The sequence below is a fragment of the Scheffersomyces spartinae genome (genome assembly GCF_019049425.1).
Source record: "Scheffersomyces spartinae strain ARV_011 chromosome Unknown scaffold_13, whole genome shotgun sequence".
Lineage (NCBI taxonomy): Eukaryota > Fungi > Ascomycota > Pichiomycetes > Serinales > Debaryomycetaceae > Lizanozyma > Lizanozyma spartinae.
The window spans coordinates 171,247-185,841 of record NW_025065060.1 but is presented as its reverse complement, the minus strand read 5'-3'; the positions used below and the strand labels follow the sequence as shown (position 1 = coordinate 185,841).

The 14,595-nt window shown below is 38.0% G+C and overlaps 4 protein-coding genes and 2 non-coding genes across 6 annotated transcripts; 3 read left to right on the top strand and 3 right to left on the bottom strand.

Moving 5' to 3' along the window:
* Positions 1-610: 610 nt before the first annotated feature.
* On the bottom strand, positions 611-2,739 carry KQ657_000971 (uncharacterized protein; the record flags this gene model as incomplete). The annotated part of the gene is made up of 5 exons (XM_043191785.1): positions 611-1,239; positions 1,432-1,491; positions 1,969-1,988; positions 2,229-2,501; positions 2,732-2,739. 5 exons carry the CDS (start codon positions 2,737-2,739, stop codon positions 611-613), a joined length of 990 nt encoding a protein of 329 aa, XP_043048757.1.
* Positions 2,740-5,891: 3,152 nt separating this feature from the next.
* On the top strand, positions 5,892-5,985 carry KQ657_000970. Its single transcript has one exon. It is a non-coding gene; the product is annotated as a tRNA-Phe (tRNA).
* A 139-nt stretch (positions 5,986-6,124) lies between these two features.
* KQ657_000969 (uncharacterized protein) lies at positions 6,125-8,245 on the bottom strand (the record flags this gene model as incomplete). The annotated part of the gene is made up of 1 exon (XM_043191784.1): positions 6,125-8,245. One exon carries the CDS (start codon positions 8,243-8,245, stop codon positions 6,125-6,127), a length of 2,121 nt encoding a protein of 706 aa, XP_043048756.1.
* Positions 8,246-8,854: 609 nt separating this feature from the next.
* Positions 8,855-9,226, top strand: KQ657_000968 (uncharacterized protein; the record flags this gene model as incomplete). The annotated part of the gene is made up of 1 exon (XM_043191783.1): positions 8,855-9,226. The coding sequence occupies one exon, from the start codon at positions 8,855-8,857 to the stop codon at positions 9,224-9,226; it is 372 nt and encodes a 123-aa protein (XP_043048755.1).
* Positions 9,227-9,844: 618 nt separating this feature from the next.
* On the top strand, positions 9,845-12,022 carry PXA2 (ATP-binding cassette long-chain fatty acid transporter; the record flags this gene model as incomplete). The annotated part of the gene is made up of 1 exon (XM_043191782.1): positions 9,845-12,022. One exon carries the CDS (start codon positions 9,845-9,847, stop codon positions 12,020-12,022), a length of 2,178 nt encoding a protein of 725 aa, XP_043048754.1.
* A 478-nt stretch (positions 12,023-12,500) lies between these two features.
* On the bottom strand, positions 12,501-12,582 carry KQ657_000966. The gene has a single exon. It is a non-coding gene; the product is annotated as a tRNA-Leu (tRNA).
* Between the last annotated feature and the right edge of the window lie 2,013 nt (positions 12,583-14,595).

The following is a 14,595-nucleotide window of genomic DNA, read 5'->3' as shown; positions in this document are numbered from 1 at the left end:
GTCAGTCCATTGACCACACCGATTTCGATAGTTACAGTGAAGATGTATGGTCAAGTTCAACCGAATCTTCTACTACAGCCAGTTCAATTCAGTCAAGTTATGGCATTAGTTCATCCACATTTGCTCCTGTAAGTGAATCAAGTAGTAGGGAGGAGTTGAAGTCTTTATCTGGATTGCTGAGTGCTATACTGAGGAACTGGATGGAAGGTTCATCTTCTGTTGACTTGAGTAGGTCCTACCAGTACTCATCATCAATTGGGCTCAGCGGCTCGGAGATTTCTTTATCAACCATGGACACGAGCAGGTACAGTCTACTGCCAGTTCTTGATGAATCCACCGGTACAATACCTTCATCAACCTTTGGATTAACTGGTCCATCAAAATCGTTTTCAATTAAACAGAGCAGCACTGCACTCTCTTCCCTGTCGGTTTGGTTGACAAATACGGTGGGTCCGTCACCAACTTATGATGTTGCCCCCTCTTTGCCTTCGTCCTCTGATGATTTGGAGTGTTGGTGGGAGTCCTTGGCTTTAACTGAAAGTTCACTGGAAGGGTCTTCAATTGAGTCAAGTAACTCAGAACAGGTTTCATCTGCTGTTGATTCTAGCAGCTACTCGCAACCTTCGTCCACAAGTAGCCCCGAAATTTCCTCAGCTTCGGCAGACTCGAGCTTGACTCTGTCACCATTTGTTGAGCTGAGTCGTTCGATAGTGAGCTCCATTGCAACAAAAGCATGTAGTTCACTGGAATTGTTGTCAACTGAGGGCTCGGTTGAGTTGGGCAGCTTGGAACCTCCATCTTCAATTGCATTGATGAGTGAACTGGAATACACTGCAATTGAATCGAGTAGTTCACTGGAGTCTTCCTTTTCAGTTGACCTGAGTATTTCATTGGAATTGTCTTCAGCTGAACCAAGCAATTCTGCTCTCTCATTAGAGTTGGTAGAGCTGTTCAACTCTATGCAACCAACATCTTCATATGAGATAAGGGACTCTTTGCAACCATCCTCTGATGATTTGATATGCTCGTGGGAATCTTCAGTTTCAACTAAATTTTCACTGGAACCGTCTTTAATTGGATCAAGCAGCTGGACTAAACCTTCATCTAATGTTTTGCTGAATAGTTCTTTGCAACATTCATCTACAGGGCTCCACAGCTCTGTACTTCCTTCCTCCTCAATTGCAAACAGTTCTCTGAAGCTATCAGCTTCTATTTGTTCTTTGGTGTCTTCCTCTTCGACTGAATGGAGTGGTTCATTAGAATCCTCTTCAATTGAGTTTATCAGCACATATAAACCTTCTTCGGATGACATTAACAGTTTATGGGAATTCTCCTACTCGAATGGTCCCAACAGCTCACTGGAATTAACTTCAGTTGGGTCTATCAGCTCTGAACTTTCTTCATCTTCTTTTGAGGTGAGCACTTTGTCACAACTGATATCGTCCGCTGAGCTGAGCAGTTTGCTAAAGTTCTTCTCTATCTCGTTGGAAACTTCAATTGAGTCGGCCAGTTCTGAACTCCTTTCTTCTTTAAAGAAGTCCAGAAGTTTGCTGCAACTGTCATGCGTAAAGTTGAGTACGGAGCCACCTTCCTTTTCAATGTCAAGCAGCTCGGTAGAGCCTTTCTCTTCCAATAAGTGGAGCAGCCTTCAGCTTTCTCCCTCTTCGCTAAAGGTCAGTTTTTCTGCACAACCCTCTGCTTCTGTTGAGCTGAATACATTATTGCAACCTTCTTCAGATGACTGGGACTGTTCTTGGGAAACCTCCTTTTCAACTGAGACAAGTAGTTCACTCGAAGCTTCTGTCGCTAGCAGCGTGGTATTGTTTTCATATTCAACTGAATTTAGCAGTAACTCTGTACTTCCTTCATCAACTTCTGAAGTGGGCAATTTGGTGCAATCTTCTTCGACATTTGAACTTAGCAGTTTGAAGGGGCTTTCATCTTCACTTGAGCTGAGCAATTCTGAACAGATCTCATCCTTGGTTGCTCTGAGCAGTTTTGAGCAGTTTCAATCTTCAACTGACTCTTCAACTGACTCCATTAATTCCCTCCAATCGTCCTTATCAACTGGACTGAGCAGCTCGTCGTCATCTTCGTTGTCTATTAGTTATACCAGCTTAGTACAGTCTTCTTTTTGGTCTGAAGTGAGATCGTCAATAAGATCATTCTGTTCATCTGATTTAAGCAATACTTTGCCTCCTTATTATTCAACTGGGATTGGGTTCAACAGTTCGATGATTCCTTCCTCGTCGACTGAATCGAGAAGTTCATTGCAACTGACAGCCATTGAAATCAGTGGATCTTCTTCACTAGAATCGTCTTCAATCGAGTCGACCAGTTTTGAACTTTCTTCATCGTCGCTTGAGTCTAGCAGCTTTTGGCAATCATCCTCCAGTGAGTACTCAAGTGTATTGGAGTCTTCAACCGCGCTGCTCTTCCCTGTGCAATCTTCACATGCAACCGAGTCAAGCAGTTCAGAGCCAATTACATCTTCAATTGAACTGGGCAATACATCTCAATCCTCCTTATCAAATGAGTTGACTATCTTGAAATATTCTTTAACTTCTGTTGATTCGAGTAGTACTTTGCAACTGTTATTTTCCTCAAGTTCATGGCTTGTTTTAGCTTCACTTGAATCGAGTATTTTGTTGCAACCTTCCTCTTCATTTGAGTTAAGCAGTTCAGAAGAAGTTTCGCCTTCAATTGATTTACACAGCTCATTAGAACTTACTTCTTCATTTGTGGGGAGCATTTCGATAGAAGCTGTTTCTTCAATGTATTCGAGTTTAGTGCCATCTCAATACTCAATGGAGCCTAGCAGCTTTGTACTTTCTCCTTCTTCCGTTGAGCGGAGTAATCTGGCAGAAACCTCAGTTGAAATAAGCAGTTCTGTACTTCCTTCATTTGCAACAGAGCTGAGTAAGTTGTTGCAATATCTTTGGTCAACTGAGCTGGTCAGTTCGTTGAAACCATCGGCTTCAACTGAGTTTAGCAGCCACGCAATTTCTTCAGCTGAATCCGAAGTGAATTCTTTTACAAGCGTTTACTCTTCGAGTATTCTGATGCCACCATTTTATTTGTCAGAGTATGGATTCAATAGTTCTTCTCCACCTTCTTCCACGATTGAACTGAGCAAGTCCAGCGATTTGTCCTCCCTTGTTGAAAATGTATCATCTGATTTTGCAAGAAGCACACTCATTGTTTCCTCCTCAACCTTAGAGTATTTACTGCCTTCAAGTGTCGTCGGGATTGACACAATTAAAAGCTCTTGGATTACTTCACAGTATGAGAGTCAAAGTATGTCCGCTTCCGTTTCAGATAGTTCCCCTTTTGAATCTTATTCAAGCTCCACTTTAATACAGTCCCAAAGTCTGTCTTCATCAGAATATTTCCTGACTACGACTACAATCCAATCTATTGAACCAAGTCCATTGTTTTCTTCTTCATCTTCAAAAACTCAATTATTAAGCAGTGATTCCCTATGCTCGAGCACTTTAAGATCAAGTTCAGAGGCGTCAATAGAATGTGAGATTTCAACTACATTATTTTCCAGTGAATCTCCTTCAAGTGATTCTTTTGTTCCTTATAGCTCCCACTTACTGGTGTTTACTTCTTCAGATACCATAGAATGCTCGGATTCGGTTTTGGATTCTTTTGTTTCAAGTTTAAATATCCCACTGACTTCTGTGTTACCTTCAAGCTATACAACGCATGGACTTGTGTTCTCATCTTATTCTTTCTTTGTACCAGATGATTGCAGCTTTGTCGAATCAGACAGTCTGTTGCTGCCATCTCAAGTGGATTCTTTCACTGCTCACTTGACAAATTCCTTCCTCAGCTCATCACAGGTAATTTCGTTGTTCTCAGAGGACTTAACTTCTTCCTGTTCAGTAGCCATTGAAGTACCAAGTCTGATATCATACACTAATTCCAAGTTTAGCGCATTCCCTATTTCTTCATCATCTTCTTCAGAATTCGAAGGCTCTTCTACCACGAGTGACTTCATAGAGAGTCGTACACTGATTGACTTGATAATATCGTTTGAAAGTTCAAATCTGCAATTTTCGTTTTCATTGGACACTCCTGTCCCTTCGTTGGCTACAACCCATACAACTACTTTATCAAAACTTCTTCCATCCGATAGTGGCCACAACACCATAGGCACAGTCAGCTCCAACTTTGTTGATTATTTGGTCTTGTTACATTCTACAGAAAAGACACTACATACATCTTCTCTGCTGAGCTTCTCTCACTCTTTGTCAAGCACTTCGAATGGGTTGAGCACAACTTCGGAGAGTTCTTCTACAAATTTTTCTGAAGCTTATTGTATGGGTTGCATTGAAAGAACACTGAATCTTTATTCTAGCAGCTATCCTCCTTCATATTTGCTTTCTTCCACAGTTGTGCTGGCATCATTGAGTTTCCCATCTACTACTCAGAACTCTAAGTTTATAACTGGTCTGACACTGTCTGGATCCATTAGTTTGTCTATTCCTAGTGTGAATTCTCAGTCCAGTGTCTTTAGTTCTTCAAGGGAAGTTTTTACTTTTGGGCCGTCTTCTTTTACTACTTTAGAGTCAGGTATCACACTGAATTACCAACTTCATACATGTTGTTCCAGTTTACCAGATCGTTTCACTACATCAGAAAACACACCCGGACTGGAACACACACCTACTACGACTATTTCTTTCTTCTCCCTGGGCCATAATGTCGTATCGTCAACCCTAGGAAGCTCTCAACCGTTTGATGAGACGTCTTCTGGTACGGAGCTGGGGTATTACTCAGCTCCAAGGTTAATATTGACTGTGCCACATATTAGCATATCTACTATGACAGCTGTTAGTTCGCTCCATACTGTGCCTACTCCAGCCTCTGGTCGTTATTTGACGACATTAGTCCTGTCTTCAAATACCATATTAATTCCCAATCCTACAATTAGTACTAATATTTTCATTACGACTACCGTTTCTATTAATACACCAGAAGGGAAATCTTTGTCCTCAACGATACCACTCGTTTCTTCAATTCCAATTAATGAACCATATACTCTAGTTTCCCAGTCTCCAACTACAGGATCCTCTAAAAATTCCTCCTTGTCTGTTTTTACAATGACGGTATCTTCAAATCATAAGACTATTTCCACCCTAATTATCCAAACTACTTCTTCAAAGCAACCTCAATGCTTATCCTGTTACCCAAGCACAACGTCTCATTTTCTTGTGAGTACTGGTATTTACGAAGGAAACACTTATAAGTTACATATCCAAGTAACACATTGGTTAGCATTGTTTATTTTCTATCTCTTATAGCAGTGCTTGTGGTATATTCAATTATACTGACAAAAAATGTTGCCATGTCGCAATAAACGTTGTGTCGCTTCGTATTTATACGAATTGGTTTACGGGGGTAAAGATCATTTTTTTGCAGCTAATGTAGCAGTACATACAGGAAAATTATATATGGGTGTAAATCAAGTATATGATGGACTTTTTACTTATAACGGTAGCATATAATTCATAGAATAAATTGGATAGAGTCAAAAAGATCTGTGAAACAATCATTTAATCTTTGCAAAAGAGTGTCAGTCAATGTACCAGAGAACACCTTTGGGATTCAGTAACTTTTCTTCATTGCTTATGTAAGAACTCGGTTTAGACTGATGTTTTTGAAAAGTGATCTTTCGTGTTACCTGGCCATTTCGAAGAACGCACATTGCCTTCTGAAAAGTACTCAGCAAGCGATGATTAATCCTTTGGATTAGTTAAGTAATTTCATTTGACTAGTACCTAAAGCCTTCCCTTATCACATACCTAAATTATCGTTTATGTGTAGGAATATTGAAGACTGAAATGTCGTGTTTTTGCACGAAAGATTATGTTCAACAATTAGCGGATTTAGCTCAGTTGGGAGAGCGTCAGACTGAAGTTTAAACTCCAGTCACAGTTAATCTGAAGGTCCTGTGTTCGATCCACAGAATTCGCAATTTTTTTTAACCAACTAAAGTTATACCTATAAAGTACAACGCCATACCGTATCACTCTGGTTAACACGTAATTCATTATATTTGATGTTTTTCTATAAAGCGTATTGAAAATTTAATAATATCTTTTAACAGGTATCATTATTTTATAAAGTCAAGTTGAAGTAATTGTTCCACGTTGGCTCTTTCCTTTGGGTCCCATTTGAAGATAGCTTCTAAGAATTGAATGAATTGAGTAGTTTGCTCTCTATTATCCAGGATTCTTAATTGATATACCAAGGGCTTTGAACCCAAACGTTTACTCTTGACACCTAATTGGCCCAAACGAAGATTCAAGGATTGTAAGTTAACACGACCCTGGGTATCAAACAAGGTATAGAGTAAAGTTCTTTTAAGAGCTTGGGAATCGGACTTCTCCGTATGAGAAGGTGGCATCAACATGCTGCTTGTTTTGAAAGAATTACTGATACCATCAAGCATTTTCCCTCCATTTTTACTTTTCAACCTTTGTGCTTTTAACAGGTGAAGAAGTTTACTTCTCATTTGTAAAATCGTACTGGGCAGTGGTGGACCAAAATATTCCAATATCAAACCAGCTTGTTCTAATTCAGATTGACCTGGTAAAATAGGCTTTGCAGTAAATAACTCCGCAACAACACATCCAAGAGACCAAATATCTATTTTTCTATCATAATTTGCACCCAAAATGATCTCTGGAGCTCTGTAAAATCGGGATTGAATATACGTGAACATTATTTCATCTTGAAAACACGAAGATCCAAAATCAATTATTTTTAATTCCAAAACTGTAGCTTCTTTATTCAATTTTATCATGATATTTTCTGGCTTGATATCACAATGAATAATGTTTTGTTGATGAATATATTCCAAACCCTTTAATATCTCTCGACTAAACTGCTTAACAAGATTAAGTGATAAGCCTCTGAACTCTGTCAATTCCAACAATGTATATAAATTAATCAGCATTAATTCGGTCACAATGCACAGATGATTTCGGAAATGGAAATGGTCAAAATATTTAAGTATCAGCAGCAGCAGCTCATCCTCCTTCTGTTGTAAAGCCTTTAGCATATTGATTTCGTTGATCGACTGTGCGGACCAATTTATAGCATTTTTGATAATTTTAATAGCAACAATATTCCCATTCTTATGGTCAAGACATTGTGCCACGTTCCCAAATGACCCATTACCAATAACCCGTAAGGTTTCATATCGATAATTAATATGATCATGCCATTTTAATATATAGTTGCCTTGATCATTATCAAACCCGTAATTTGCACTATGATTATTGATATTGATATCTTGGTTTCTTTGGTTCTTAGGCATATAGTATATAACCTTTTTCCGGATTATTTCACCCTTTTCATAAATGCTAAGCTGATAAGATGGATCATCTATAAATTCTGAAGGTGATTTCGGTTCTTGCTCAATAAAATCGCATTGAGATGGAAGAAACAAAGTGCTATCCTTTTCATAAATTATTTCATACAATGATTTCAAATCTAAAACTTTATTGTCAGTTTTTAGCTTTTTAGAATTTGGATCTAGTATCACATTGTTAATTGACACCTTCAATGGTTTGGGTTTATCGTCCAAGTACTTTGAACTTATTGTTGGTGTAAAATTTTCTATTTGTGAATGTTTCAAGGGACTTTGAATAGTCGTGTCTACTGCTGCTGCTGCTGTTGTAGCTTGTCGTAATTGATAGTAAGGATGTGCTTTCCTTTGTTTCAGAATCAGAGGTTGTTTCTTTATGGGAGACTCTTCAAAGACATATTTATTGGCAACATTTGTTACATCCAGAGGATTATTGGAAAACAGTTTTGATGATGATGCTAAAAAGTTATAGTTTTGTTCTGATCTTCGGATGGGTCTATTTGAAGAAGGTTTAGACGACGTAACCGACAGTGTGCTGCTACCTGATGGAACTCTTTTTGGAGTGACAAATGGACTGGAGACTTGCTTGGATAAAGAGGCTGATGTTTGTCTCATGAAGGAAGGAGGGGTGGAAGTAGTGGAATCTGTTGGACAACTGACTATTCGTCTTCTCGTAGCAGAAGATGGTGCACTGGCAGTCTGACTGGTTTTGTTGGGGTAATGGTGATCAGTCAAATGAGTAGACGATGGAGTTGTAGGTGCATATGTGGAACTAGTAGTGGTAGAGCTTGTAGTAGAACTACTACTAGTAGAATTATGTCCTATGGCTCCTATGTTATGATGCGAGGTACTGGTAGTCATACTACTTCGATAGTGTCGTGATTCAGCTCTTCTGGCAGTAGCTAGATTAGGGTGCCGTGGGTCAGAGTTTGAATATCCGTCAACAGACAAAGGATAGCATTTCTTTTTAGAGGGCGACAGGATGTTTTGCCCCCCCACGTATCTAGAAGGCCTGTTGATAGCAATTTGGGCAAAATCATCTTCGAACTCATGCAGTCGGTTCATAGAAGGAAGGAAATACTAACTGTTGATGATCAGATTATACTAAAAGGGTAATTATATATGTTTGTTTATATATGTGACGTATAATAATGTGACGTGTAATAATGTGACGTGTAATAATATGACGTATAATAATGTGCCTGATCAAACTGCAGTCGTCCAAATTGAAGTAATGGTAAAACTTGTACAAGCAACTGTTTAATGTATGTAAGTTGATGTATGGTTATAGATGAATCAAGGTCGTGTAGTTGTGCTAAACACAAGTTGTTTATGTTTCGTGTCAAAGCAATTGGAATTCATCTACGTGCACTACATAAATTAACTGGTAGATTTACACCATCATAGTCCAGATCCATTCCTATTGGTAGTACAGATATTTCCAAGTACAGATCTCCATCTACTATAGAGATGGATCGTGCCATAACTAACCCTGAGAATTATAATAAGCGAGATCTTCTTCTCTTGTGCCAATTACTACATAATAATCATCTCATACAACCAGATGATGTGGTTGAAAATAACAATGATAAAGTGACTGAAATCATTGACGAATGGTATAATCATAAAGCTATCAAAATATCACAAGAGATGCATCAATTACCGTTCCAACATAAACCGGCGTTGAAGCAAATAACAAAACTATACGCTAACTCATTGAATGTATTTGGAGCATCAACTACTACAGAATTGGCTAACATTTTGTACTACGATCGGATACAAGAGATTGAAGATACGTTGCAACAAATGAAGAAGAACTTTATTCAAACCCTCGATGGATAATATGGAATGGGCATGGACTGATACCACTGAACACAGGTATACCATCAGAGTAGCATTATTGGAGACACAGGGTTTAACACGTGAATGACGTTACTGAAAACGGATGCATTGCTGGATATCGACACATTGCTTACAGAGATACTGACTATACAGATGCCTTACTACAGCTACTTGTACCTAAGACTGTTTGCGAGAATGGATGGTGTGCGTGCACTTCCCATATTGAATTCAATTTTTCACATGGGCCGAGATCCCCACCTACTTCAATACTGGGATAGATAGTACAGCACATAGACAAACATCTTTAATCATTAAAGAAGTCGACCTTAAGATTTTCAATATAATGAATTCATCTGGAGATAATGACACGACACACAATTCCACACTATTTGATGATGATCTCCATCCCCAGCCATAGAAGTAGCTCGCATACCAAGAATCCTGCACATAGATATAGCCACCCCACCCCCACACCTTTTATTTATACTGACAGAAATCAACTTGTGGAGTAGACATTTTTTTATACCACTGTATTCTTTCTGGGCAAGTACATAGTCATATAAATACAGTTGGATAGAACTAACATAATCATATAACAGAGTCTACTATATAATAATAATGCCAGCTGTTAGTGTGGAAGCAGGAACCAAATCGGTCCCGCTTCTACTCTTTGATATTTACAAGCAGAATCGTTCACTTCTTTTGAACGTGTCATATTTGGTATTGATAACTGCAGCTTTCAGTGGGACAACGTTTGCACGTGCCAATGAGAGCAAATCATCAACCAAAGGAGCACCACCTGGTACTTTAATAACTACCACAGATATGCAGAAATCACAATCATTAAATATATCTCCACCAGAAGAACAGAAAAAACACCCCAAAATATCCAAAGTTTCATTCAAACGACTTATTAAATCCGCCATCCCATCAGCTACAGATGCCACAGTTGTATATTTTTCAGGCCACCTTTTACTATTGGTGATGAGAGCCTATTTGACTATTAAAGTTGCTACTTTAGATGGTAAGTTGGTGGGTGCCTTGGTGTCCAAAAGATTGAAAAGATTTGTAAAGTTACTCATATATTGGATGCTCTTGGGTATTCCCGCTTCAGTTGTCAATGCCTCCTTAAATTGGACAAAGAGTAAATTCAGACAACATATGAGAATTAATATGAACAGAAGTATTATTATGGATTATTTACCAGATTCCTTGGATCCAAATTACTATAGCCTTGTTCTGTTTTCTGAAGGGAAAATTGCTGATCCTGATCAAAGAATTTCAACTGATGTAAGTAGATTAGCCAGTGCTTTGGCAAGCTTACCAGGCCAATTATTAAAACCTACATTAGATTTACTCTTGTGTGCTAGAGAATTAGGTAAGAGTGGCGTTGGTAGTGGTGAAGGAACTTTGGCTTTAGGTATTATAGCCCATTTTTCAACAATGATTTTAAGATTGGTATCCCCACCTTTTGCAAGATTAGCTGCTGATAAAGCAAGATTAGAAGGACAACTCAGATCTGCTCATTCAAGAATATCTGCCAATAATGAAGAAATCGCTTTTCTCAAGGGTCATCCAAGAGAATTGGATATCATTGATAGAAGTTATTATCAATTGGAAGGCTTTTTGAAAATGGATTATTGGAAAAGAGCCATTCATCAAATAGCTCAAACATTTATTGTAAAATATTTTTGGGGAGCTGCTGGTTTAGTCCTTTGTTCTGCACCTGTTTTCATAAACCAATATTTGGGACAAGAACCTGACCCTAATGCATCAGGAGATTTCATTACTAACAGAAGATTATTACTAAGTGCTTCAGATTCTCTTGATAAGTTGATTTATGCTAGAAAGTATATTTTACAAGTTGTTGGTCATGCTTCACGAGTATCTAGTTTCCAAGATTCATTGAGCAAGATTGTTAAGGATAGAGAACTGCAATCATCTAATAATGTTCAATATGGTGAAGAAATTACTTTCAAAGATGTCAGATTGGTAACTCCAGCAGATGTTACTTTGATACCAAAGTTGAATTTCAGTCTTAAAAGAGGGAATCATTTGTTAATTGCTGGACCTAATGGTTCTGGAAAATCATCATTATTCAGAATGTTGGGAGGATTATGGCCCTGTAAAGAAGGGCAAATCATTATCCCCGAAACTGAAAATATGTTTTATTTACCTCAAAGAGCATATCTTTGTAAAGGGACATTAAGAGAACAAGTGATTTACCCCTTTACCTTGGAACAATATGAATCCAAAAAGAAGAACAAAAAAACTGATAAGGATTTGATTGAAATCATGAGAACATTAGATTTAGATGAAGTTTTCCAAGGTGACCCCATTGGATCTCTTGATTCAGTAAGAAATTGGAATGAAGAACTTTCAGTTGGTGCTCAACAAAGATTAGCAATGGCCAGATTATATTATCATCAACCAATGTTTGCAGTTTTAGATGAATGTACCTCAGCCGTTTCACCTGCTATGGAACAATTTATGTATGAACATGCTCAATCCATGGGAATTACCCTCTTATCTGTTGCTCATAGATCAGCCCTTTGGCATTTCCATAATTATATTCTCAAGTTTGATGGTAAAGGTGGATATTATTTTGGACCTTTGGATGCCACCAAAAGATTGAAATATGAAGATGAACGATTGGATTTGGAAAAGAATCTTAGAGATGTTCCAGGGTTAAGAGAGAGATTAGCTGAATTGAAGAAGGTATCTAACGCCCAACATATAAGAATCAGTAGTTATAAATCATTGGTGGAGTTGGGAAAACAGAATTACGGTTTATAATATACATAGTAATGAAACATGATGAATGAATTTAAAACATATTAAACGCTAAACACAGTTATATAGGTGGTGGTAGCAGATTATTTCTTGCCACAAGTGCAAGTAGCAGTGCCACAAGTACAGGAAGAACCACAAGAGCAGCCAGATTCGGATGAGTAGTTAATTGGAGACATATTTAAGTTAGTTTCAATAGTTGACAATTGATAACACGTGAAAAAGAACATCAGCCAACCCGTAAAGAGCTTACACAGGGGCCCTTTTATATATCACACGTTTAGCCAGATACACGACCAGTTAAAAGCCCTTTTTCAAATTATGTCATGAATTTCATTATCTATCCCTGTAAGGAAAAGTGAACCCACGTTATGCAATGCACAAGCAATTAAATTGTAGAACCCCTTTAAGTCAATGCATGTGTCTATAAATGGACTTAGGCAAGATCAGGAAAAAAAATAAGAAGTAAGGAAGTATAGTATGATGACTCCGGCGTGATTCGAACACGCGCATCTTACGATAACAGAACTTGAGTCTGCCGCCTTAGACCGCTCGGCCACAGAGCCCTTACTTGTTAAAATTTTAGCGGTACACTAATATATCATTAAGGACCTCTTAGTACCTAAGTAGCTACATAGAACTAGATCAGTGAATTCCACGATTTCAGTCTGATTGGAAGAGGGACAAGTGGCAAGGAAGGCTTAGGAATTGCCCATGCCATAATTTTGTCTTTAATACCGGAGAATAAGTGTAGCATATTATTCGCTACTCGTTTTGGTAATGAAATTGAGTCCATTGAGTCCATGTTGAAATCAGATAATGTCAACGTGGATCATATTCGTTTCTATAGAACCAAAGTGGTGTTACTGATGGGAAGATTGATAGTTTTATTGATCATAAGTTAGAGCCGGGAATTAGCAAGAAATCATTTGCAATTGAAGTTGCTGAAATGGCCGAGTTTCCTGAATCAACTTTGAACCATGCCAGACGAGCATTGGAAATATTGGTAAAATTAATTCTGAGAAAACAATTCTCTATCGCTTGTTAACAAAAGACCGTTCCCGTATAGTTCCTGTTTCAAAGTTGTTGAGAGCTTTTTGGAGTCTTCTGATTTGGGTATAATGCTAAGTAGTTTCAACACATATATTGTATCTAGTTGATTTATTATTACATTCCATAGATCATCTATAAGGCCCCTTCCATTTAACACAACTTTATAGTACTTTATTTTCTCATTCCTTCGCTACGTTCTTTGCTTTCTTACAAGGTGATCATTATTAACTCCTCCACCAAGAGAGTCTAAATATCCTCTAGTACTCTTGGAATGAGCTAGACTCAGAAATATATTCAGAAAGAATCCTTGGACTTCTTATCTGATCCAGAATATGATGTCAATGATCTCCTATGGTTGGGAGTAGAATTTCGTCTGGAATGTATCAAATTGTCTATTTTCTCTGAAGATTGAACGTTTGTCCCTGAAGATCGAATAGATTGGGCACCACCACCACCACCAGCACTAAATGTGCTCAGAACAATCGAATCTTTAGTACGTTATCGATTTAAGTGGTCTGTCATCTCTTGCCATCAAACTGTAAGACGACAAGAAGATAACCTTGTCATCGTTCTTAAAACCGCTACCTTCTTCATCACAAGGCGGTGGGATTGACAGCTAAGGGCGGCCCACGAAATGCTGCAAAATCACCTAAACCTCAAGACACTGCATATAGAACACGAGTTACGATGAATTTACGACGTGGGACTGAATGTTCTATCAAGTAAAACGTGAGTTTCGAGCTTCAGTCATCTATTACATCGAATTGATAAATGAATGTTCGTTTGGTAAAGTCCATTTGCCATCCTAGGAGAAAAAGAGCAACGGAATAGTAGGCGAGAATTTTATGTGACTCTTATGTATAACTGAAGCACAAAAAGTTTGCTACAGTTTGTATGTATTTTGTTACATGCTGTCACCTGTTACTAAAGTAATTGAGAATAGACCTTCTCATCATAATACATACAAAGCATGCTACATATTTACACCTATACGGAAATATATAGTTCCATTAGATAATGATGTAGTTAATTACGTTTAATTAATCTCTTGTCAATTCCGCACATATTATGAGCACGAAACCTGCAAACCAACTTCCATCATAGGTTTGCAGTAGCCTTCAGCTAAAGTGCTTTCATTATTTATATGTTAGAGCCAACTTATTGACCTTCCTTGACTACTTACATCTCTCCGTGAAATATTTTACGAAGCAAGAAGCATATCGCATATTGACAAGTTTATTGGTCAAATGGTGCTAGATATATGCCAGACTTGCTGCGATTAATTTTCTAATTCGACTGAAAATCACGATGTAGTTGCTGTCTTTGCTACTGTGGAAAAGTTTGCTTCGACAAGATACTATCAAATCTACGGCTAGATCATTATTCCAAGCGATTTCTTTTAATATACGAGGCATAATAACCAATTATTTTGTATTTAAACATACTTTTTTGATATATAATACTCTATACATTTATATACACACACACGATCAACTACTGAAGTAGAAGACCTAGACCATTTTGTG